Raw genomic sequence first — 23,763 nt, 5'->3', positions numbered from 1 at the left:
GGCGTCACGGCGGCACGACGAGACGGAGCGGATAGAGCGGCACGTAGCCGCGGTCCTCCGGAGAGGCGGTGCTGAGGAACCGGAAGTAGTCATATGGGCGCCGGAAATGGTCTTCGCCGTGGTGGTCGCGTGGGTTTAAGCCGGGCCTGGGTGAGAGCGGGGCGCCGGGGGGGCGAGGAGCCCGACGTTGCCGCGGGGCCGGGAGAGACGCGGGGATCCCGGCAGCGCCGCGAGCCCGGGGCGGGGACGTGGGGAGCCTGGCAAGAGCTCCGCGTGGGTGGGCGCTGGCGGAGCGGAGCGGCCCCGCCCCCGGCGGTGGTTTCCTCCAGAAGGGGCGGGGGGGGGGTGAGCAGCGGTGGGGGTGGGGGAGGGGCACCTCCCCCCGGGAAACGTCCCCCTCCTCCTCCCCACTCTGGAATTGAGTCATGGAGAAAATGGGATTATTCTTTTTTAATTGATAAAAGGGGGATTTCACCCCCAGATCCCCTCCCCATCCTCTGCAAAATGGGATTTTTCCCCCCAAACCCCCCCCTTAATGACGAGGAGTTTTCACCCCAAAATCCCGTTGCCTCTGCCCTCACAAAATTCTTCCTCCTGTAAAACCCATCCCCACAACCGCTCCTTTCTGCCCCCAGAGCTGCAGAGAACGGCGCTTCTCCCCCCGTCCCAGAAGCTGCCCGGTGCCGGGGGCACTGAGGGGGTTTGGAGGTTTTGCGGCCGGGGTCTCGGTGCCACAGCAGCCCCCGGAGCCGCGCTGAGAACCGCAGGGCTCCGCTCTGCTCCCCAGCCGCGATCCCAGCTGCGCCGCCATGACGCAGGCGGAGATAAAGCTGTGCTCCCTGCTGCTGCGAGAGCATTTCGGGGAGATCGTGGAGAAGGTGGGGACGTACCTGGTGAGGACGGGCAGCCAGCCGCTGCGGGCCGTCTGCGCCGACACCGGGCTGGCGTTGGACCAGGTATGGGGGCCGAGGGGGGGCAGCGGGGGCCGCACCCCCCAAAAACGGGGCCGAGACGCCTCCCGCGAGCGCCTGACCGACCGGCTGTTGCTCCTCGGGCAGGTGAGGAAGGCGCTGTGCGTCCTCATCCAGCACAACCTGGCCGCCTACCAGCTGCAGAAGCGCGGCTGCGTGGAGTACGAGGCTCGGTGCCGCCGGGTGCTGCGCATCCTGCGCTACCCGCGCTACATCTACACCGCCAAGGCGCTGTACGGCGACACCGGGGAGCTGCTGGTGGAGGAGCTGCTCCTCAACGGCAAAATGACGCTGAGCGCCGTGGTGAGGAAGGTGGCGGATCGGCTGACGGAGACCATGGAAGGTGGGCGCCGCCGCCCTGCGTGCGGGGACCTGGTGAGGGTGGAGGCTGGCGGTGCGGAGCTCTGCCCCCGGGTCCGGGCTCCAAAAGGCGGGGAGCTTCTGGGAAGGGTCCAGCAGAGGGCCGCAAAATGGGGAAGGGGCTGCAGCGTCTCCTTATGGAGAGAGGCTGAGCGAAGCGGGGCTGTTGGGCCTTGAGAAGAGAAGACTGAGAGGGGAGCCGATCCAGGCCTGTAAATATTGAGGCTGGGGGGCAGAGCGGCGAGGCCGGACTCTTTTCTGCAGTGCGTGAGACAGGAGGAGGGGGAACGGCCCGAAACTGCAGCGTGGGAAGTTGTGCACAAAGGTGCACAAGAGCTTCTTTAGGTGAGGTGACGGAGCGCTGGACCGGGCTGCACAGGGAGGTGCTGCAGTCTCCTTCTCTGCAGACGTTCCAGAGCCTCCTGGACACCGACTGGTGCGACCTGCTGTAGGAGCTGCTTTGGCAGGGGGTTGGGCTCCGTGATCTCTGGAGGTCCCTTCCAGCCCCCCAGATTCTGCCATTCTGTGATGGAGGAGAGCGGAGCCCAGGGGGGTCGGAGGGTTTTTGCTCGTCAGAAGCGGTTGGAAAGTTGCTCAGCTGCTCGCTGATTCTCCTGGGGAAACCGGCGGCTTTTCGGGCAGGCGGTGCTGTGCCGTTTCTTCCCGTGCCTTCAGCCTGCTCAGGAAATTCATTTCGCCCCGCGTTCCCCCGGCTGGGCGGGGGGACCAAACTGTTACCAAACTGACCCGGGCTGATTTCTGACGCAAATAACAAGAAAAGCAATAAGGGACACCCGGGGGCCGAGGGGAAACCCGTGGTGTGGAAGGAAAACGGCGAGATGGCGGCGCTGGCCGGATTCCGGTGGCCCCGGGCCCTGGAGGTGCTCGAGGTCGGACGGAGCCCTGGGCAGCCCGGGCCGATGCCCCGTTTGGCGGCCGGCAGCCCGGCCCGTGCAGGGTTGGAATCGGGCGGCCTTTGAGCTCCCTTCCGACCGGGCCGTCCTGTGGGCGGCTGTGCAGTGAGACGGAGCAGCCCGGCACGCAGCCACGGCCGGGGAGCCTCCACCGCTGCCGTGGGGCTGCAGGCACCGACCCGAACCGACCCGGCCCTGCGCCGGCTCCCAGCAGCGGCAGCACCGCCCCCCCCGCGCCGACAGCCCCCCCCCCCTGCTCCCTCCCCGCCCTGACAGCTCCCTCCCCCCCCTCCCTGCACTAACAGCCCCCCCCCTGCCCCCTCCCCGCCCTGACAGCCTCCCCCCCCCCTGCCCCCTCCCCGCCCTGACAGCCTCCCCCCCTCCCCCCCCTCCCTGCACTAACAGCCCCCCCCCGCCCCCCCCCCCGCCCTGACAGCCTCCCCCCCCCCCGCCCCCTCCCCGCCCTGACAGCCTCCCCCCTCCACCCCCCCGCCCTGACAGCCTCCCCCCTCCACCCCCCCACCCTGACAGCCCCCCCCCGCCCCCACCCCGCCCTGATAGCCTCCCCCCCCCTCCCCCTCCCTGCCCTGACAGCCCCCCCTCCCCCTCCCCTCCCTGACAGCCTCCCCCCCCGCCCCCTCCCCTCCCTAACAGCCTCCCCCCCTCCCCTTCCTCCCCGCCCTGACAGCCCCCCCCCCCCCCTCCCCGCCCTGACAGCCTCCCCCCTCCACCCCGCCCTGACAGCCCCCCCCGCCCCCTCCCCGCCCTGACAGCCTCCCCCCTCCACCCCCCCGCCCCGACAGCCTCCCCCCTCCACCCCCCCCACCCTGACAGCCCCCCTCCCCGCCCTGACAGCCCCCCCGCCCCCTCCCCGCCCTGACAGCCTCCCCCCCCCCCCCCACCCCGCCCTGACAGCCTCCCCCCCCTCCCCCTCCCCGCCCTGACAGCCCCCCCTCCCCCTCCTCTCCCTGACAGCTCCCCCCCGCCCCCTCCCCTCCCTAACAGCCTCCCCCCCTCCCCTTCCTCCCCGCCCTGACAGCCCCCCCGCCCCCTCCCCGCCCTGACAGCGCTCCCTCTGTCCCGGTTTAGATGGGAAGACCATGGACTACGCGGACGTGTCGAGCACGTTTGTGCGCCTGGCAGACACCCACTTCGTGCAGAGGTGCCCGCAGGTCCCTGAAGGCACCCAGGACCCCGACGTGCCCCCCCCCGCTGCGCCCACCCTGGTGCTCAACGAGAAGGACATGTATGCCGTGCCCAGGCTGAACCTCGTGGGTGAGGACTTAACGGGGTGGGGGGCTGGGGGCTGGGCATCAAGGCCTGGGGTGAGGGGTCGGGGCTGGGGGCTGCAGGCTGGGGGTGAGAGGTGGGGGCTAAAGTTTGGGAGCTGGGGCTGCATGCTGCCGGCTGGGGCTGTGGGTAGTGGATGAGGGCTGAGGGTTGGGGGCTTTGGGCTGCAGGCTGGGGATGAGAGGTGAGGGTTAAGCTCTGGGGGCTGGGGGCTGGGGCTGCAGGCTGGGGGCTGGGGGCTGCAGGCTAAGGCTGGGGGTGAGAGGTGGGGGCTAAAGTTTGGGAGCTGGGGGCTGTGGGTAGTGGATGAGGGCTGAGGGTTGGGGGCTTTGGGCTGCAGGCTGGGGATGAGAGGTGAGGGTTAAGCTCTGGGGGCTGGGGGCTGTGGGTAGTGGATGGGGGCTGGGGGCTGCAGGCTAAGGGCTGGGGGCTGGGGGTGAGAGGTGGGGGCTAAAATCTGGGGCTGGGGGCTGTGGGTAGTGGATGAGGGCTGGGGGCTGCAGGCTGGGGCTGGGGGCTGGGGGTGAGAGGTGGGGGCTAAAGTCTGGGGGCTGGGGGCTGTGGGTAGTGGATGAGGGCTGAGGGTTGGGGGCTTTGGGCTGCAGGCTGGGGATGACAGGTTAGGGCTAAGCTCTGGGGGCTGGGAGCTGGGGGTAGTGGATGGGGCTGCTGCAGGCTGGGGGCTGGACTGGGGGTGAGAGGTGGGGGCTAAAGTCTGGGGGCTGCCGGCTAGAGGCTGTGGGTAGTGGATGAGGGCTGGGGGCTGCAGGCTGGGGCCTGGGGGTGAGAGGTGGGGGCTAAAGTCTGGGGGCTGGGGGCTGTGGGTAGTGGATGAGGGCTGAGGGTTGGGGGCTTTGGGCTGCAGGCTGGGGATGAGAGGTGAGGGTTAAGCTCTGGGGGCTGGGGGCTGTGGGTAGTGGCTGGGGGCTGCAGGCTGGGGGCTGGAGGCTGGGGGCTGGGGGTGAGAGGTGGGGGCTAAAGTCTGTGGGCTGCTGGCTGGAGGCTGTGGGTAGTGGATGAGGGCTGGGGGCTGCAGGCTGGGGGCTGGGGTGAGAGGTGGGGGCTAAAGTCTGGGGGCTGGGGCTGTGGGTAGTGGATGGGGCTGCAGGCTGGGGGCTGGACTGGGGGTGAGAGGTGGGGGCTAAAGTCTGCGGGCTGCCGGCTGGAGGCTGTGGGTAGTGGATGAGGGCTGGGGGCTGCAGGCAGGAGACTGGGGGCTGCAGGCTAAGGGCTGGGGCTGGGGTGAGAGGTGGGGGCTAAAGTCTGCGGTCTGCCAGCTGGGGGCTGTGGGTAGTGGATGAGGGCTGGGGCTGCAGGCAGGGGCTGAGGGCTGGGGGCTGGGGGTGAGAGGTGGGCTGGGGCTGGGGTGAGGGGTGGGCTGGGGGCTGTTTGGCAGCACTCGGCCCAGCGCTGCGCTGTGGCTGTTTGTCAGGGAAGGGGAAGCGGAGGCGGTCGTGCGATGAGGAGGAGAGCGGCGGCCCCAGGGCTAAGAAGCAGAAATCGGACGCGGGCGGTGCGGAGGTACGGGGCGGGGGGGGAAGATTCCCAAAGCTCGGGCTGTGCGTCGCAGGGGGGCTGTGCTGTGGGGAACGGGGGGGTTGGGCGGCCCCTTTTGGGGACGTCCCATCAGCTGCTGTCAGCTCTGGCTGCGGACGCTTCTCCATCCCCGGGCTCTGCAGCGCAGCCTTCGAGGCGTCCCGCATCACCCCGGGGTGCTGGGAACGAAGCTGCAGCTCTGCTCCCCTCGCAGCCCCCCCCCGATGACGGCATTTATTGGCAAGTGAACATGGAGCGCTTCCACCAGCACTTCCGAGACCAGGCCATCGTCAGCGCCGTGGCCAATCGCATGGACCAGGTGTGGGGGGGGGAGGGGGGGGCTTCCATCCTCCTGCAGCCCAACGCCGTGGTGGGGCGAGGTGGGGGCTGCTGGGTTGGGGGGGGGGGGGCTTCCATCATCCCGCAGCTCAGCTCTGTGCTGGAGCGGCTCTGGGGGCTGCGAGGTGGGTGGGGGGCTTCCGTCCTCCTGCAGCCCAGCTCTGCAGCACAGCAGGGTCGGGGGCTGCGGGGTGGTGGGGGCTTCTGTCCTCCTGCAGCCCGGCTCTGCAGCACAGCAGGGTCGGGGGCTGCAGGGTGGTGGGGGCTTCTGTCATCCTGCAGCCCGGCTCTGCAGCACAGCAGGTTTGGGGGCTGCAGGGTGGTGGGGGGCTTCTGTCATCCTGCAGCCCGGCTCTGCAGCACAGCAGGGTTGGGGGCTGCAGGGTGGTGGGGGCTTCTGTCATCCTGCAGCCCAGCTCTGCAGCACAGCAGGGTTGGGGGCTGCAGGGTGGTGGGGGCTTCTGTCCTCCTGCAGCCCGGCTCTGCAGCACAGCAGGGTCGGGGGCTGCGGGGTGGTGGGGGCTTCTGTCATCCTGCAGCCCGGCTCCGTGATGGTGGGGGCTCTGGGGTCTGCAGGGTGGTGGGGGGCTGCGACACCTCTATGGCCCAGCTGCATGGTGGAGTGGGCGCAGGGGGCTGCGGGGTGATGGTGGGGTTCCGTCCTCCTGCAGCGGGGTGGGGGCTGCAGGGGGGGGAGCCTTGCATTCTCCTGCGGCTGGACTCCACGGTGGAGCTGCTCTGGACATGCAGGCTGTTGGAGAGATTCCGCATCTCTACAGCACAGACGGGGGGGGGGGGGGAGGCTTCCACAGCCTGCTCTGGGTGGGGGGCTGCCCACAGCCGTGTGCTGCTATGGGGAGAGCTCAGCTCTGGGCAGCCGCTTGGTGCTGCTCCGAGTGCACTGCAGCCCCCCGGTGCAGCCCAGCGCTGCTGTGCCCCATTGCAGCCCAGCATGCAGCCATGCAGTGCAGCCTAGCAGTGCGGGCCCCCCCATTGCAGCTCAGCACGCTATGCCCCGTTGCAGCCCCGCATGCCGCCCCCATTGCAGCCCCTGTTGCAGCCGCTGTTGCAGCTCAGCATGCTGTGCCCCGTTGCAGCCCCCATTGCAGCCCAGCAGTGCAGCCCCGTTGCAGCCCAGCAGTGCAGCCCCGCATGCAGCCCCGTTGCAGCTCAGCATGCTGTGCCCTGCTGCAGCCCAGCAGTGCAGCCCCCCTTGCAGCCCAGCAGTGCAGCCCCCCTTGCAGCTCAGCACGCTGTGCCCCATTGCAGCCTAACAGTGCAGCCCCCATTGCAGCCCCTGTTGCAGCCCCCGTTGCAGCTCAGCATGCTGTGCCCCGTTGCAGCCCAGCAGTGCAGCCCCCATTGCAGCCCCTGTTGCAGCCCCCGTTGCAGCTCAGCACGCTGTGCCCTGGTGCAGCCCAGCAGTGCAGCCCCCATTGCAGGTCCTGTTGCAGCCTCAGTTGCAGCTCAGCACGCTGTGCCCCCTTGCAGCCCAGCAGTGCAGCCCCTGTTGCAGCTCAGCACACTGTGCCCCCTTGCAGCCCAGCAGTGCAGCCCCTGTTGCAGCCCCCCTTGCAGCTCAGCACGCTGTGCCCATTGCAGCCCAGCAGTGCAGCCCCCGTTGCAGCTCAGCACGCTGTGCCCTGTTGCAGCTCAGCACGCTGTGCCCTGTTGCAGCTCAGCGCGCTGTGCCCCGTTGCAGCCCAGCAGTGCAGCCCCCGTTGCAGCCCCCGTTGCAGCTCAGCACGCTGTGCCCCGTTGCAGCCCAGCAGTGCAGCCCCCGTTGCAGCTCAGCACGCTGTGCCCCGTTGCAGCTCAGCACGCTGTGCCCCGTTGCAGCCCAGCAGTGCAGCCCCATTGCAGCTCAGCACGCTGTGCCCCATTGCAGCCCAGCAGTGCAGCTCAGCACGCTGTGCCCCATTGCAGCCCAGCAGTGCAGCCCCCGTTGCAGCTCAGCACGCTGTGCCCCATTGCAGCCCAGCAGTGCAGCCCCCGTTGCAGCTCAGCACGCTGTGCCCCATTGCAGCCCAGCAGTGCAGCCCCCGTTGCAGCTCAGCACGCTGTGCCCCATTGCAGCCCAGCAGTGCAGCCCCCCTTGCAGCTCAGCACGCTGTGCCCCATTGCAGCCCAGCAGTGCAGCCCCCGTTGCAGCCCCTGTTGCAGCCCCCGTTGCAGCTCAGCACGCTGTGCCCCGTTGCAGCCCAGCAGTGAGATCATTCGGACGATGCTGCGGATGTCTGAGGTCACCACGGCGTCCGGCGCAGCTCACACGCAGCCGCTCTCCTCCCACGAGGTCGGTATCCTCCCCCACCTCCGGGGGTCGCTCTGCCCACAGCCCCCCCTGGTGCTGCAGTGAGCGCCGCTGTGCGGGCGGGAAGGGGGGAAGGGTCCGTCTGTCTGTCAGCGGAGGTCGGGGTGTCTGTCAGTCCTGCTGCGCCTGCAGTTGGGGGTCGTGCAGGAGGTGTCCGTGCGTCCTTCGTTGGGGGTTGGGCAGGAGGTGTCCGTCTGTCCTGCAGTGTCTGTATGTCCCTCACTGGAGTCGAGCAGGAGGCGTCCATCTGTCCTGCTGTGTGTGTACGTCCCTCAGTGGGGTTGGACAGCAGGCGTCCGTCTGTCCCGCAGTTTCCATCTGTCCTGTGCAGCCGGGTTTGGGCGGGAGGTGTCTGTCTGTCCTGCAGCGGACAGGAGGTGTCCGTCCGTCCCGCAGTGTTCGTCCGTCCTGCACTGGGGTCGGGCAGGCGGTGTCCGTCCGTCCGTCCCGCAGTGTCCGTCCGTCCGTCCCGCAGTGTCCCGTCCGTCCGTCCCGCAGTGTCTGTCCGTCCGTCCCGCGGCCGCTCGCAGTCTCTCAGTGCCGCTGATTCTCCTCCCGCAGATTTTCCGTGCGCTGCCGCCGGGTTACAACATCACAAAGGCCGTGCTGGAGCAGTGCCTGGCGCTGATGGCCGACGACCCGGTGAGGCTGTGGGGCGCAGTGAGATGCTGTGAGATGCTGAGGGGCGCAGTGGGGTCCTGTGGGGCGCAGTGGGGTCCTGTGGGGCGCAGTGAGATGCTGTGGGGTGCAGTGAGATTCTATGGGGCGTGGTGAGATGCTGTGAGATGCTGAGGGGCGCAGTGGGGTCCTGTGGGGCGCAGTGAGATGCTGTGGGGTGCAGTGAGATTCTATGGGGCGCAGTGAGGTGCTGTGAGATGCTGTGGGGCGCAGTGGGGTCCTGTGGGCCGCAGTGAGATGCTGTGGGGCGCAGTGAGATTCTATGGGGCGCAGTGAGATGCTGTGAGATGCTGAGGGGCACAGTGGGGTCCTGTGGGCGGCAGTGGGGTCCTGTGGCACGCAGTGAGATGCTGTGGGGCGCAGTGAGATTCTATGGGGCGCAGTGAGATGCTGTGAGATGCTGAGTGGCGCAGTGGGGTCCTGTGGGGCGCAGTGGGGTCCTGTGGGGCACAGTGAGATTCTATGGGCGTGGTGAGATGCTGTGAGATGCTGTGGGGCGCAGTGAGATGCTGTGGGGCGCTGTGAGATCCTATGGGGCACTGTGAGATGCTGTGGGGTCCTGTGGGTTGCTGTGAGATCCTATGCGGCTCAGTGAGATGCTGTGAGATCCTATGGGGTGCGGTGAGATCCTATGGGGCGCAGTGAGATGCTGTGAGATGCTGTGGGGCGCAGTGGGGTCCTGTGGGGCGCAGTGGGGTCCTGTGGGGCGCTGTGAGATGCCGTGGGGCGCTGTGAGATGCCGTGGGGCGCTGTGAGATGCTGTGGGGTGCTGTGAGATGCTGTGGGGTGCTGTGGGTTGCTGTGAGATCCTATGCGGCTCAGTGAGATGCTGTGAGATCCTATGGGGTGCAGTGAGATCCTATGGGGCGCTGTGAGATGCTGTGAGATGCTGTGGGGCGCAGTGGGGTCCTGTGGGGCGCAGTGAGATGCTGTGGGGTCCTGTGGGTTGCTGTGAGATCCTATGCAGTGCGGTGAGATCCTATGGGGTGCAGTGGGGTCCTGTGGGGCTCAGTGAGATGCTGTGAGATGCTGTGGGGCGCTGTGAGATCCTATGGGGCGCTGTGGGGCGCAGTGAGATGCTGTGGGGCGCAGTGGGGCACAGCCCCACCTGCACTGCAGCGCGCTGTCAGGGTGCAGCACCGCTTGCTGTGGGGCTGGGCGGTTTGGGACGCGCTGCTCCCCACTGGGAGTTGTTTCCATCCGGCGCTCAGCACAAATCGGGTTTCGGGGCAGCGGCGGTTCTGACATCGGGATCTGCTGAGCTCCTGTCCTTGTCTGCACAGCTGCAGTTTGTGGCAAAATCCGGGGACAGCGGCGGCGGCACCTACAGCGTCAGCATCCTTGGTGGGGTGGGGTGGGGGTCCCTACAGGGTCAGCATCCTTGGTGGGGGGGGTGGGGTGGGGGTCCCTACAGGGTCAGCATCCTTGGTGGGGGGGGGTGGGATGGGGTGGGGGTCCCTACAGGGTCAGCATCCTTGGTGGGGGGGTGTCCCTACAGGGTCAGCATCCTTGGTGGGGTGGGGTGGGATGGGGTGGGGGTCCCTACAGGGTCAGCATCCTTGGTGGGGTGGGGGTCCCTACAGGGTCAGCATCCTTGGTGGGGTGGGGTGGGATGGGGGTCCCTACGGGGTCAGCATCCTTGGTGGGGTGGGGTGGGGTGGGGTGGGGTCCCTACAGGGTCAGCATCCTTGGTGGGGTGGGTGGGATGGGGTGGGGGTCCCTACAGGGTCAGCATCCTTGGTGGGGTGGGGTCCCTACAGGGTCAGCATCCTTGGTGGGGTGGGGTCCCTACAGCGTCAGCATCCCTGGTGGGGGGGTGGGGGTCCCTACAGGGTCAGCATCCTTGGTGGGGGGGGGGGGGGGGTCCCTACAGGGTCAGCATCCTTGGTGGGGTGGGGGTCCCTACAGGGTCAGCATCCTTGGTGGGGTGGGGGTCCCTACAGGGTCAGCATCCTTGGTGGGGGGGGGGGGTGGGGGTCCCTACAGGGTCAGCATCCTTGGTGGGGGGGGGGGTGGGGGTCCCTACAGGGTCAGCATCCTTGGTGGGGTGGGGTGGGTGGGGTGGGGGTCCCTACAGCGTCAGCATCCTTGGTGGGGTGGGATGGGGTGGGGTGGGGGTCCCTACAGGGTCAGCATCCTTGGTGGGGTGGGGTGGGGTGGGGTGGGGGTCCCTACGGGGTCAGCATCCTTGGTGGGGTGGGTGGGGTGGGGGTCCCTACAGGGTCAGCATCCTTGGTGGGGGGGGGTGGGGGTCCCTACAGGGTCAGCATCCTTGGTGGGGGGGGGGGTCCCTACAGGGTCAGCATCCTTGGTGGGGGGGGTGGGGTGGGGGGGGTCCCTACAGGGGGGGGTGGGGTGGGGTGGGGGTCCCTACAGGGTCAGCATCCTTGGTGGGGTGGGGTGGGGGGTCCTAAGGGTCAGCATCCTTGGTGGGGTGGGGTGGGGGTCCCTACAGGGTCAGCATCCTTGGTGGGGTGGGGTGGGGGTCCCTACAGGGTCAGCATCCTTGGTGGGGGGGGTGGGGGTCCCTACAGGGTCAGCATCCTTGTGGGGGGGGTGGGGGTCCCTACAGGTCCACCCTTTGTGGGGCGGGGATGGGGGTCCCTACACGCCAGCCCCCTTTGTGGGGCGGGGATGGGGGTCCCTACACGCCAGCCCCCTTTGTGGGGCGGGGATGGGGGTCCCTACACGCCAGCCCCCTTTGTGGGGCGGGGATGGGGGTCCCTACACGCCAGCCCCCTTTGTGGGGCGGGGATGGGGGTCCCTACACGCCAGCCCCCTTTGTGGGGCGGGGATTGGGGTCCCTACACGCCAGCCCCCTTTGTGGGGCGGGATGGGGGTCCCTACACGCCAGCCCCCCTTTTGGGGCGGGCCGCCGTCCCCGTCTCTCTGCTCCCTTGACTCGGCTCGGCTCAGACCTGCACCGCGCGCTGCGCTCGCTGGCCACGGCGACGCTGGAGTCCATCGTGGAGGAGAGGTGGGAGCCCACGGCTGCCTCCCCCCCGCCCCCCCCCCGCCCCCCCCGTGCCCCCCCCCCTGCTCCCCACGCCCGCCCAGCTCTGCTCTCTTCCTCCTCCATCTCCCTCTTCTCCTCCTCTGCCTCTCCTTTCCCTCTCCTCTACTCCTCCTCCCTCCTCCTCTCCCCCTCCTCATCCCTGCCTTTCTCCCCTCCTTCCTTTCTTCCCCTCCCTCTCCTTCCATCTCTTCTTCCCTCTTTCTCCCTTCCTTTTCTCTCCTTCTCCCTCTCTCCCCTCTATCCAATCTCCTCCCTCCCTTCTCCTCTCCCCTCCCCTCCCGTCCCCTCTCCTCCTCTCTCCCCAATCCTCTCCTTCCTCTTCTCCACTCCCTTCCACTCCTCTCTCCTTCCCCCCCACCTTCCATCTCCCTCTCCCCCCTCCCTCCTTCTTCCCTCCCTTCCCCTCCCCTCCTCTCCCTCTTCCTCCTCTACCCTCTCCCCTTCCTCTTCTCCCATCTCCCCTCTCTCCTTTCCTCTCCCTCACCCTCTTCCCTCTCTTCTTCTCCCTCTCCCCCTCTTCCCCCTTCCCTCCTCTTCCCCCACCCCTTCCCTCCTTCCTCTCTCATTCTCCTCCTCCTCCCCCTCCCTCTTCCCCCTCTCTCCCCTTCCTCTTCTTCCTCCCTCCCTCCTCTCCCTTTGTCTCCCCTCTCCCCTCCCCCTCCCCCTCCCCTCCCCTCCTTCCTCTCTCATCCTCCTCCCCTCTCCCTCCCCCTCCTTCCTCGTTTTCCCTCCTCCTCTCTCCCTTTGTCTCCCCTCCCTCTCCCCTCCCCTCTCCTCCTCTCTCCTCCTCCCCTCCTCTCCCTCCTCCTCTCTCATTCTCCTCCCCCTCCCCTCCTCCCTCCTTCTCTCCCTCCTCCCTTCCCTCCCCCCCCTTCATCGTTTCTCCCTCCCTCCCTCCCCTTGTCCTCCCCTTCCCCTCTCTCATTCTCCTCCCCCTCTCCTCCTCCCTTCCTCTCTCATCCTCCTCCCCTCCCTCCCCCTCTCCCTTTTGTCTCCCTCTCCCCCTCCCCTCCCCCTCCTTCCTCTCTCATCCCCTTCCCCTCTCCCTCTCCCCCTCCTCCCTCCTTGTTCTCCTCCCCTCCTCTCTCCCCTTTGTCCTCCCCTTCCCCCTCCCTCTCTCCTCCCCCCTCTCTCCTCCCCTCCCTCTCCCCTCCTTCCTCTCTCATTCTCCTCCCCTCCCTCTCCCCCCTCCCCTCCTCCTCCCCTCTCATCCCTCCCCCCTCCCCGCTCAGGTTTGGTTCCCGCTGTGCGCGGATTTTCCGCCTCCTGCTGCGGAAGCAGCACCTGGAGCAGAAGCAGGTGGAGGATTTCGCCATGATCCCGGCCAAGGAGGCCAAGGACATGTTGTACAGGATGCTGTCCGAGAACTTCGTGGCGCTGCAGGTCAGCGGGGGGCGGCGGCTCTCTGAGCCCCTGTGATGGGGGTCACTGAGCCCCCCAAACTGATGGGGTCACTGAGCCCCCACAACTGATGGGGGTCACTGAGCCCCCCAACCTGATGGGGTCACTGAGCCCCCCAAACTGATGGGGTCACTGAGCCCCCAACCTGATGGGGTCACTGAGCCCCCCAAACTGATGGGGTCACTGAGCCCCCCAAACTGATGGGGGTCACTGAGCCCCCAACCTGATGGGTCACTGAGCCCCCCAAACTGATGGGGGTCACTGAGCCCCCCAACCTGATGGGGTCACTGAGCCCCCCAAACTGATGGGGGTCACTGAGCCCCCCAACCTGATGGGGTCACTGAGCCCCCCATCCTCATCAGGGTCACTGAGCCCCCCAACCTGATGGGGGTCACTGAGCCCCCTGTGATCGGAGTCACTGAGACCCCCAGCCTGATGGGGTCACTGAGCCCCCCAACCTGATGGGGTCACTGAGCCCCCCAACCTGATGGGGTCACTGAGCCCCCTGTCGGGGTCCCTCCGGCTGCACGCAGGCTGAGCGGTGCTGTGTTCACGGTGCGGCTGCAGCCCCCCCTTCCCCCTCCGCCCCCCAGGAGATCCCCCGGACCCCCGACCACGCTCCGTCCCGAACCTTTTACCTCTACGCCGTCAACCTGCCGTCCTCCGCCAGGATGCTGCTGCAGCGCTGCTACAAGGTGGCTCCCCGCCCCCCGCCTTCTGCCCACCCCGAGGGCTCCGGCTCTGCCCCCATTGTTACAGGTGTTCCTGCTGTGCTGCCGCCCCACGGCCCCACGTGCCACCCCATAACCCCACGTGCCACCCCACAGCCCCATGTGCTGCCCCACAGCCCCACGTGCCACCCCATAACCCACGTGCCACCCCACAGCCCCATGCTGCAGCCCCACGTGCCACCCCACAGCCCCACGTGCCACCCCACAGCCCCATGTGCCACCCCATAACCCCACGTGCCACCCCATAACCCCATATGCTGCCCCACAGCCCCATGTGCCGCCCCACAGCCCCATGTGCCACCCCATAACCTCACGTGCCACCCCACAGACCCCATGTGCCACCCCATAACCCCACATGCCACCCAGAGCCCCATATGCTGCCCCACAGCCCCATGTGCCACCCCATAACCTCCACGTGCCACCCCAGAGCCCCATATGCTGCCCCACAGCCCCACGTGCCACCCCAGAGCCCCATGCGCCCCACAGCCCCATGTGCCACCCCATAACCCCAGCGTGCCACCATGAAGCGCCCACAGACCTCATGTGCCAGCGCTCAGCCCCACTTGGCGCCCCACAGCCGCCAGGCTGCACCCCATAGCCTCATGTGCTACGCTATAAGCCTCACGTGGCCCTGTGAGCCCCATATACCGCCCCACGTGCCGCCCCATAGCCTCAGGTGATACCCCATAACCTCATGTGGCGGGCCGCAAGCCCCATGTGCCACCCCATAACCTCTGTGCTACGCCATAACCCCACGTGCCACAGCCAGCCCTTTTCTCTTCCCTCTCTCCAGAGCGTGGCCAACCTGATGGAGAGGCGGCAGCACGAGACCAGGGAGAACAAGTGGTGTGGGGGCTGGGGGGGCTGCAGGTTGGGGGGGGGCTGCAGGTTGGAGGGGGGGCTGGCAGCTGGGGGGGCTGCAGGTGGGAGGGCTGTGGGTCCGGGGGCTGCAGGGTGGGGGGCTTGGGGGGGGTGGTGCTGTGGTTTGGGGGGCTGTGGGTTGGGGGGCTGTGAGTTGGGTGGGCTGTGGGCAGTTGGGGCTGGTGGTGGGGGATGCTGGGGTTGGGGGCTGCAGGAGGTGCTGCAGGGTGGGGAGCTGTGGGGGGGGGCTGCAGGTGGGAGATGCTGTGGGTTGGGGGCTGCAGGGTGTGGTGGGCGGTTGGGGGCTGCAGTTTGGGAGCTGTGGGGGGGGCTGCAGTGGGTGTGGGTGAGGAGCTGCAGGTGGGCGTTGAGGGGCTGGGGGTTGGGGGCTGCAGTTTGGGTGCTGCGGGTGGGGGCTGCAGGTTGGGCTGTGGGTGGGGGCTGCAGGTGGGTGATGCTGTGGGTTGGGGGCTGCAGGTGGGGCTGTGGGTAGGGCTGGGGGGGTGGGTTGGGGGCTGCAGGGGGCTGTGGTTGGGGCTGCGGTGGTGTGGGTTGGGGGGCTGAGTGGCTGGGTTGGGGCTGTGGCTGTGGGGGGCTTGGGTTGGGGGCTGCAGGTGGGGTGGGTTGGGGGGCTGTGGGTTGGGGGGCTGAGGTGGGTGTGGTGGGGCTGAGGGTTGGGGGCTGTGGTTCAGGTGGCGTGGTGGCGGGGTTGGGGGCTGCAGGTGGGGCTGTGGGTTGGGGGGCTGTGGGTTGGGGGCTGCAGGTGGGGCTGTGGGTTGAGTGGGGTCGGTGGGTTGGTTGGGGGCTGTGGGGTTGGGGGCTGCAGGCTTGGGGGGGCTGTGTGGGGGCTGCAGGTGGGGCTGTGGGTTGGGGGGCTGTGGGTTGGGGGCTGCAGGTGGGGCTGTGGGTTGGGGGGCTGTGGGTTGGGGGCTGCAGGTGGGCTGTGGGTTGGGGGCTGCAGGTGGCTGTGGGTTGGGTGGCTGTGGCTGGGGGCTGTGGGTTGGGGGGCTGGGGGTTGGGGGGCTGAGGTGGTGGGTTGGGGGGCTGTGGGTTGGGGGCTGCAGGTGGGGCTGTGGGTGGGCTGTGGGTTGGGGGCTGTGGGTTGGGGGCTGGGGTGTGGTGGGGGCTGCAGGTGGGCTGTGGGTTGGGGGGCTGTGGGTTGGGGGCTGGGGTTTGGGGGGCTGTGGGTTGGGGGCTGTGGGTTGGGGTGGGGGGCTGTGGGTTGGGGGGCTGTGGGTTGGGGGCTGTGGGTTGGGGGCTGCAGGTGGGGCTGTGGGTTGGGGGGCTGTGGGTTGGGGGCTGCAGGTGGGGCTGTGGGTTGGGGGGCTGTGGGTTGGGGGCTGTGGGTTGGGGGGCTGTGGGTTGGGGGGCTGCAGGTGGGGCTGTGGGGTTGGTGGGGCTGTGGGTTGGGGGGCGTGGGTGGGTTGGGGGGCTGTGGGTTGGGGGGCTGCAGGTGGGGCTGTGGGTTGGGGGCTGTGGGTTGGGGGGCTGCAGGTGGGGCTGTGGGTTGGGGGGCTGTGGGTTGGGGGCTGTGGGTTGGGGGGCTGTGGTGGGGGCTGGTGGGGCTGTGGGTTGGGGGCTGCTGGGTTGGGGGGCTGTGGGTTGGGGGGCTGTGGGTTGGGGGGCTGTGGGTTGGGGGCTGCAGGTGGGGCTGTGGGTTGGGGGCTGTGGGTTGGGGGGCTGTGGGTTGGGGGGCTGTGGGTTGGGGGCTGCAGGTGGGGCTGTGGGTTGGGGGGCTGTGGGTTGGGGGGCTGCAGGTGGGGCTGTGGGTTGGGGGGCTGTGGGTTGGGGGCTGCAGGTGGGCTGTGGGTTGGGGGCTGTGGGTTGGGGGGCTGCAGGTGGCTGTGGGTTGGGGGCTGTGGGTTGGGGGGCTGCAGGTGGGGCTGTGGGTTGGGGCTGTGGGTTGGGGGGCTGCAGGTGGGCTGTGGGTTGGGGGGCTGTGGGTTGGGGGCTGTGGGTTGGGGGCTGCAGGTGGGGGCTGTGGGTTGGGGGCTGCAGGTGGGGCTGTGGGTTGGGGGGCTGTGGGTTGGGGGGCTGTGGGTTGGGGGCTGTGGTGGGCTGTGGGTTGGGGGGCTGCAGGTGGGCTGTGGGTTGGGGGCTGTGGGTTGGGGGGCTTGGGTTGGGGGCTGCAGGTGGGGCTGTGGGTTGGGGGGCTGGTGGGTTGGGGGGCTGTGGGTTGGGGGGCTGTGGGTTGGGGGCTGCAGGTGGGGCTGTGGGTTGGGGGGCTGTGGGTTGGGGGCTGCAGGTTGGGGCTGTGGGTTGGGGGGCTGTGGGTTGGGGGGCTGTGGGTTGGGGGGCTGTGGGTTGGGGGGCTGCAGGTGGGGCTGTGGGTTGGGGGGCTGTGGGTTGGGGGGTGGGGCTGTGGGTTGGGGGCTGCAGGTGAGGCTGTGAGTTGGGGGGCTGTGGGTTGGGGGGCTGCAGGTGGGAGAGGCTGTGGGTTGGGGGGCTGCAGGTGGGGCTGTGGGTTGGGGGGCTGTGGGTTGGGGGCTGCAGGTGGGGCTGTGGGTTGGGGGGCTGTGGGTTGGGGGGCTGTGGGTTGGGGGCTGCAGGTGAGGCTGTGGGTTGGGGGGCTGTGGGTTGGGGGCTGCAGGTGGGGCTGTGGGTTGGGGGGCTGTGGGTTGGGGGCTGCAGGTGGGGCTGTGGGTTGGGGGGCTGTGGGTTGGGGGGCTGTGGGTTGGGGGCTGCAGGTGAGGCTGTGGGTTGGGGGGCTGTGGGTTGGGGGCTGCAGGTGAGGCTGTGGGTTGGGGGGCTGTGGGTTGGGGGCTGCAGGTGAGGCTGTGGGTTGGGGGGCTGTGGGTTGGGGGCTGCAGGTGAGGCTGTGGGTTGGGGGGCTGTGGGTTGGGGGGCTGTGGGTTGGGGGGCTGTGGGTTGGGGGCTGTGGGTTGGGGGGCTGTGGGTTGGGGGCTGTGGGTTGGGGGCTGCAGGTGAGGCTGTGCGCTCTGTTGGCTGCTCCGCAGGCGGCTGCTGGAGAAGTCGCAGCGCGTGGAAGCCATCCTGGGCTCCATGATGGCCACCGGCGCCGAGCGCGCGCAGCTGCAGGAGATCGAGGAGATGATCACGGCTCCGGAGCGGCAGCAGCTCGAGAGCCTCAAACGCAACGTCAATAAGTGAGCGGGGGGTCGAGGGGCAGAGCCGGGGGGGGGGGGGGGGGGGGCGGCGCGGAGCCCCGAGCGCGAACCCGCCGCCCCCCGAACCCCCCCAGGATCGACGCCAGCGAGAATCAGGTGGACGAAACCATCTTCGTGCTCGAGTCCTTCATCGAGAGCACCGTCAGGACGCCGTGAGCGGCGCGGATCCGGGCGGCGCTGCGGATGGGGGGGGAAATAAACCGCGACCCCCAGCGCTGCCTGGAGGGGGGGGGATGTCGGGATGTCCTGCTTCCTCCGGCCGTGGCTGTGGGGCGGGGGGGCTTTGGGGGCAGGGAGTGGGAGCTGTGGGGTGGGGGGTTATGGGGGGTGGGGGGCAGTGGGGCAGGGGACGGGGGGCTGCGGGGCAGTGGGTGCGGGGGCTGCGGGGACGGGGGGGCTGCGGTGTGAGCTGCCCCCCGCTGGGGATGGCCGTGCCCACCGCCGGCCCTGCGATGCTCCCGCTGTTCCCCGGCGGTCTCCCCGCTCATCCCGGCCACCGGGGGGCGCTGTGTCCTCAACGCGTCCGCAGCCCCGCACGGCGCCCCCACCCGCGGCGCTGCCCCCATCCGTCCCCGCGTCCCCAACCCGTCCCCGCGTCCCCATCCGTCGCCGTTCCTGCGGCCCCGGCTGTGTCCCCAACCCCGTTCCCCTGTCCCCGTATCCCGTGCCCCCCAACCCATCCGCGTCCCCAGAGCCATTCCCGTGCCGTGTCCCCAACGCCGTCCCCGCACCCTGCGTTATAGGACAGGGCTGACCCCACACCCTGCCTCCTGCGTGACGTCACGCGGGGGCGGAGCTCCGGTGTGGGGGCGGGGCCTGTAAGGGCGTTTATGGGGCGGGGCCTATAGGGGCCGGTAGGTCCGGTAGGGGCGGGTTTTGTAGGGGCTGGGTGCTATGGTGGGGGTCCCATAGACGGTGGGTCTTTTGGGAGGGGGTCCCTATAGGGGCGGATTCTATGGGGCGGCCCCATGGTGTCGGTGGGGGGCGCTGCGGCGCTGAGCCGCTCTGAAAAAATCACTGCGTGTTTCACACGGCTGCACTGCGCTGCTCCGCTTTAATGCGCCGCCCCCGTGTCCCCACATGTCCCCGTGTCCCCACACGTCCCCGTGTCCCCACATGTCCCCGTGTCCCCACATGTCCCCGTGTCCCCACACGTCCCCGTGTCCCCACATGTCCCCGTGTCCCCATATGTCCCCGTGTCCCCACATGTCCCCGTGTCCCCATATGTCCCCGTGTCCCCATATGTCCCCGTGTCCCCACATGTCCCCATGTCCTCACGTCCCCTTATGTCCCCTTGTCCCCATACATCTCATATGTCCCCATACGTCCCCACTTCCACACGTCCCCATGTTCCACTGTCCCCATACGTCCCCACGTCCCCATATGTCCACGTTTTCTGATCTTCCCGTATGTCCCCCCATGTCCCCATATGTCCCCATATGTCCCCCCATGTCCCCATATGTCCCCATGTTCCGATGTCCCCATATTTCCCCATATGTCCCCATATGTCCCCATGTTCCGATGTCCCCATATTTCCCCATATGTCCCCATATGTCCCCACATGTTCCGATGTCCCCATACGTCCCCATATGTCCCCTCATGTCCCCATATGTCCCCATGTTCCGATGTCCCCATATTTCCCCATGTCTCCCCTCATGTCCCCATACGTGTCCCCATGTTCCGATGTCCCCATACGTCCCCATGTCCCCCCATGTCCCCCCATGTCCCCATGTCCCCCGATGTCCCGATGTCCCGAGGTCCCCGCACTGGGTGCTCAGCGCAGCGCTGCGATGTGCAGCAGCAGTTGGTGGGCAGCTTCATCCAGAGAGCCCTGCAGCCCACAGAGCCGTGGGGAGCTGTGGGGCACGGGGTGCTGACCCACAGCCCCACATCCCCACATCCCTGCCCCATAGGGTCGGTGTGGGGCACGGGGTGCTGACCCACAGCCCCACATCCCCACATCCCTGCCCCATAGGGTCGGTGTGGGGCACGGGGTGCTGACCCACAGCCCCACATCCCCACATCCCTGCCCCATAGGGTCGGTGTGGGGCACCTCGTGATCCCGACCCCACATCCCTGCCCCATAGAGTTGGTGTGAGGCACCTCGTGATCCTGACCCCACAGCCCTGCCCCATAGGGTCGGTGTGGGGCACTTATGATCCTGACCCCACATCCCTGCCCCATAGGGTCGGTGTGGGGCACCTCGTGATCCCGACCCCACATCCTTGCCCCATAGAGTCGGTGTGGGGCACTTATGGTCCCGACCCCACATCCCTGCCCCATAGGGTCGGTGTGGGGCACTTATGGTCCCGACCCCACATCCTTGCCCCATAGAGTCGGTGTGGGGCACCTCGTGATCCCGACCCCACATCCCCACCCCATAGGGTTGGTGTGGGGCACCTCGTGATCCCGACCCCACATCCCCGCCCCATAGGGTCGGTGTGGGGCACTTATGGTCCCGACCCCACATCCCTGCCCCATAGGGTCGGTGTGGGGCACTTATGGTCCCGACCCCACATCCCTGCCCCATAGGGTCGGTGTGGGGCACTTATGATCCTGACCCCACATCCCTGCCCCATAGGGTCGGTGTGGGGCACTTATGATCCCGACCCCACATCCCTGCCCCATAGGGTCGGTGTGGGGCACTTATGATCCCAACCCCACATCCCTGCCCCATAGGGTTGGTGTGGGGCACCTCGTGATCCCGACCCCACATCCCCGCCCCATAGGGTCGGTGTGGGGCACTTATGATCCCGACCCCACATCCCTGCCCCATAGGGTCGGTGTGGGGCACTTATGGTCCCGACCCCACATCCCTGCCCCATAGGGTCGGTGTGGGGCACTTATGATCCCGACCCCACATCCCTGCCCCATAGGGTCGGTGTGGGGCACTTATGGTCCCGACCCCACATCCCTGCCCCATAGGGTCGGTGTGGGGCACTTATGATCCCGACCCCACATCCCTGCCCCATAGGGTCGGTGTGGGGCACTTATGGTCCCGACCCCACATCCCTGCCCCATAGGGTCGGTGTGGGGCACTTATGGTCCCGACCCCACATCCCGCCCCACCCCGCTGGGTTCCCACCTGCGCTGCGCTCAGGAGATGCGTCCGATAAACGGCCACAACGTGGTGGTGGTTTTGCTGCTGCAGCTGCGGAGTGGAGACACCGTGGGACATCGGGGGGTGGGGGGGGACAGCATGGGGTGACACTGGGTGACACCATGGGGGGATGTGGGGTGACACCGTGGGGTGACACTGGGTGACACTATGGGTGATACCAGGTGACACTGGGTGACAGCATGGGGTGACACTGGGTGACACTATGGGTGATACCAGGTGACACTGGGTGACAGCATGGAGTGACACTGGGTGACACTATGGGTGATGCCAGGTGATACGGGGTGACAGCATGGGGTGACATTGGGTGACACTATGAGGTGATACCAGGTGACACTGGGTGACAGCATGGGGTGACACTGGGTGACACCATGGGGAGATGTGGGGTGACACCGTGGGGTGACACTGGGTGACGCCGTGGGGGGATGTGGGGTGACACCGTGGGGTGACACTGGGTGACGCCGTGGGGGGATGTGGGGTGACACCGTGGGGTGACACTGGGTGACACCATGGGGGGATGTGGGGTGACACCGTGGGGTGACACTGGGTGACACCGTGGGGGGATGTGGGGTGACACCGTGGGGTGACACTGGGTTGTACCATGGGGGGATATGGGGTGACACCGTGGGGTGACACTGGGTGACACCATGGGGGGATGTGGGGTGACACCGTGGGGGGATGTGGGGTGACACCGTGGGGTGACACTGGGTGACACCATGGGGGGGATGTGGGGTGACTCTGGGTGACAACACGAGGTGACGCTGGGTGACATTGGGTGACACCACGGCGTGACAGCGAGTGACACGATGAGGTGATGGGTGACACAGGGTGACGCTGTGGGATGGCATCGGGTGACACTGGGAGGTGACATCAGGTGGCACATGGTGACTCCACAGCTGCGTACAGCACGCTGTGACGTTGGGTGCAGCATGGGGTGACACTGGGTGGCACTATGAGGTGATACGAGGTGACACTGGGTGACAGCATGGGGTGACACTGGGTGACACTATGGGTGATACCAGGTGACACTGGGTGACAGCATGGGGTGACACTGGGTGACACTATGGGGTGATACCAGGTGACACCACATGGTGGCAGCATGGGGTGACATTGGGTGACACTATTAGGTGATGCCAGGTGACACTGGGTGACAGAACGGGGTGACACTGGGTGGCACTAAGGGTGATGCCAGGTGACACTGGGTGACAGCATAGGGTGACACTGGGTGACACACAGCGGTGACACAGCGGTGACACTGGGTGACACACAGAGGTGACACGGAGGTGACACAGAGGTGACACAGAGGTGACACATAGAGGTGACACGGAGGTGACATGGAGGTGACACAGAGGTGACACATAGAGGTGACACGGAGGTGACACAGCGGTGACACACAGAGGTGACAGAGCGGTGACACATAGAGGTGACACGGAGGTGACACAGCGGTGACACAGAGGTGACACATAGAGGTGACAAGGAGGTGACACAGAGGTGACACGGAGGTGACACGGAGGTGACACAGAGGTGACACAGCGGTGACACAGAGGTGACACAGAGGAGACACACAGAGGTGACACACAGAGGTGACACAGAGGTGACACAGGTGACACACAGAGGTGACACAGAGGTGACACAGAGGTGACACAGAGGTGACACAGAGGTGACACACAGAGGTGACACAGAGGTGACACATAGAGGTGACACGGAGGTGACACAGCAATGACACAGTGGTGACACATAGAGGTGACACATAGAGGTGACACGGAGGTGACACAGCAATGACACAGCGGTGACACAGAGGTGACACGGAGGTGACACAGCGGTGACACAGCAATGACACAGCGGTGACACAGAGGTGACACAGCGGTGACACAGAGGTGACACATAGAGGTGACCAGGAGGTGACACAGCGGTGACACAGAGGTGACACAGCGGTGACACGGAGGTGACACAGAGGTGACACACAGAGGTGACACGGAGGTGACACAGCGGTGACACAGAGGTGACACACAGAGGTGACACGGAGGTGACACAGCGGTGACACAGAGGTGACACGGAGGTGACACAGCAATGACACAGCAATGACACAGAGGTGACACACAGAGGTGACACACAGAGGTGACACGGAGGTGACACAGCGGTGACACAGAGGTGACACACAGAGGTGACACACAGCGGTGACACGGAGGTGACACAGCGGTGACACAGCAATGACACAGCGGTGACACAGAGGTGACACATAGAGGTGACAAGGAGGTGACACAGAGGTGACACACAGAGGTGACACGGAGGTGACACAGCAGTGACACAGCAATGACACAGCGGTGACACAGAGGTGACACGGAGGTGACACGGAGGTGACACACAGAGGTGACACACAGAGGTGACACGGAGGTGACACATAGAGGTGACACAGAGGTGACACAGCGGTGACACGGAGGTGACACACAGAGGTGACACAGAGGTGACACGGAGGTGACACACAGAGGTGACAGGAGGTGACACGGAGGTGACACAGCGGTGACACAGCGGTGACCCCCGGGTGCCGCCCCCCCACCTGCAGCCGCCGCCGCAGCGCCCCGCTCTCTTTGCGCACCGCGCGCAGCTCCGCCTCCAGGCGACCCGACAGCGTCAGCAGCTGCTGCACCTGGGGGCGGGGGGACACCGGGACACCGGGACACCGGGACACCGGGACAGGGGGTCAATGGCATTTGGGGACATGGGGACAGGGGAACGTGGGGACATGGGGACGGGGGGTCACTGGAATATGGGGACAGGGGGACATGGGGACAGGGGGACAGGGGGTCAATGGGATATGGGGACATGGGGACATGGGGACATGGGGACAGGGGGACGTAGGGACATGGGAACATGGTGACGGGGACATGGGGACGTGAGGACAGGGGGACGTGAGGACATGGGGACGGGGGTCACTGGAATATGGGGACATGGGGACGGGGGGACGTGAGGACATGGGGACGTGAGGACATGGGGACGGGGGTCACTGGAATATGGAGACATGGGGACATGGGGACAGGGGGTCAGTGGGATATGGGGACATGGGGACGGGGGACGTGAGGATATGGGGACAGGGGTCACTGGAATATGG

At 67.4% G+C, this 23,763-nt stretch overlaps 2 protein-coding genes across 7 annotated transcripts in view; one reads left to right on the top strand and one right to left on the bottom strand.

The window, feature by feature from the left end:
• The first annotated feature begins 18 nt into the window (after window positions 1-18).
• POLR3C (RNA polymerase III subunit C) lies at window positions 19-18,565 on the top strand. Of its 6 annotated transcripts, none has more exons than XM_085209533.1 (16): window positions 19-150; window positions 636-956; window positions 1,059-1,314; window positions 1,596-1,676; window positions 3,335-3,520; window positions 4,968-5,056; window positions 5,286-5,390; window positions 7,611-7,703; window positions 8,283-8,363; window positions 9,683-9,734; window positions 11,316-11,376; window positions 12,648-12,798; window positions 13,410-13,511; window positions 14,341-14,390; window positions 17,366-17,515; window positions 17,611-18,565. In XM_085209533.1, the coding sequence occupies exons 2-16, from the start codon at window positions 810-812 to the stop codon at window positions 17,690-17,692; spliced, it is 1,686 nt and encodes a 561-aa protein (XP_085065659.1). In that variant the 5' UTR covers window positions 19-150; window positions 636-809; the 3' UTR covers window positions 17,693-18,565. The 6 variants fall into 6 exon arrangements, with proteins under 6 accessions (XP_085065659.1, XP_085065658.1, XP_085065657.1 ...); XM_085209532.1 differs by having other exon boundaries at window positions 9,683-9,736; window positions 11,312-11,376; XM_085209531.1 differs by having other exon boundaries at window positions 9,611-9,734.
• Window positions 18,566-18,571: 6 nt separating this feature from the next.
• LOC146542740 (uncharacterized) overlaps window positions 18,572-23,763 on the bottom strand; it is a 12,826-nt gene continuing 7,634 nt past the window's right edge. Inside the window, exons 3-5 of the mRNA XM_085209555.1 lie at window positions 23,212-23,301; window positions 20,622-20,687; window positions 18,572-19,367 (exon numbers count right to left, since the gene is read on the bottom strand). Coding sequence (XP_085065681.1) covers window positions 19,311-19,367; window positions 20,622-20,687; window positions 23,212-23,301 — 213 coding nt within the window. The 3' untranslated portion in view covers window positions 18,572-19,310. The remainder of the gene's footprint in view (window positions 19,368-20,621; window positions 20,688-23,211; window positions 23,302-23,763) is intronic.

This window comes from Meleagris gallopavo, chromosome 27 (assembly GCF_905368555.1).
Source record: "Meleagris gallopavo chromosome 27, MGAL_WU_HG_1.1, whole genome shotgun sequence".
In the NCBI taxonomy this organism is placed as follows: Eukaryota; Metazoa; Chordata; class Aves; order Galliformes; family Phasianidae; genus Meleagris; species Meleagris gallopavo.
The sequence above is the reverse complement of the archived record's forward strand: the minus strand, read 5'-3'. Positions and strand labels throughout refer to the sequence as shown.

Excerpts from the sequence above, each read along its gene's own strand:
- POLR3C (XM_085209530.1), top strand. The coding sequence starts at position 810 with ATGACGCAGGCGGAGATAAAGCTGTGCTCCCTGCTGCTGCGAGAGCAT. Across the intron at positions 5,057-5,285 it reads CGGACGCGGGCGGTGCGGAG|CCCCCCCCCGATGACGGCAT; the intron begins GTACGGGGCGGG and ends CTCCCCTCGCAG. Across the intron at positions 14,391-17,365 it reads CACGAGACCAGGGAGAACAA|GCGGCTGCTGGAGAAGTCGC; the intron begins GTGGTGTGGGGG and ends GCTGCTCCGCAG.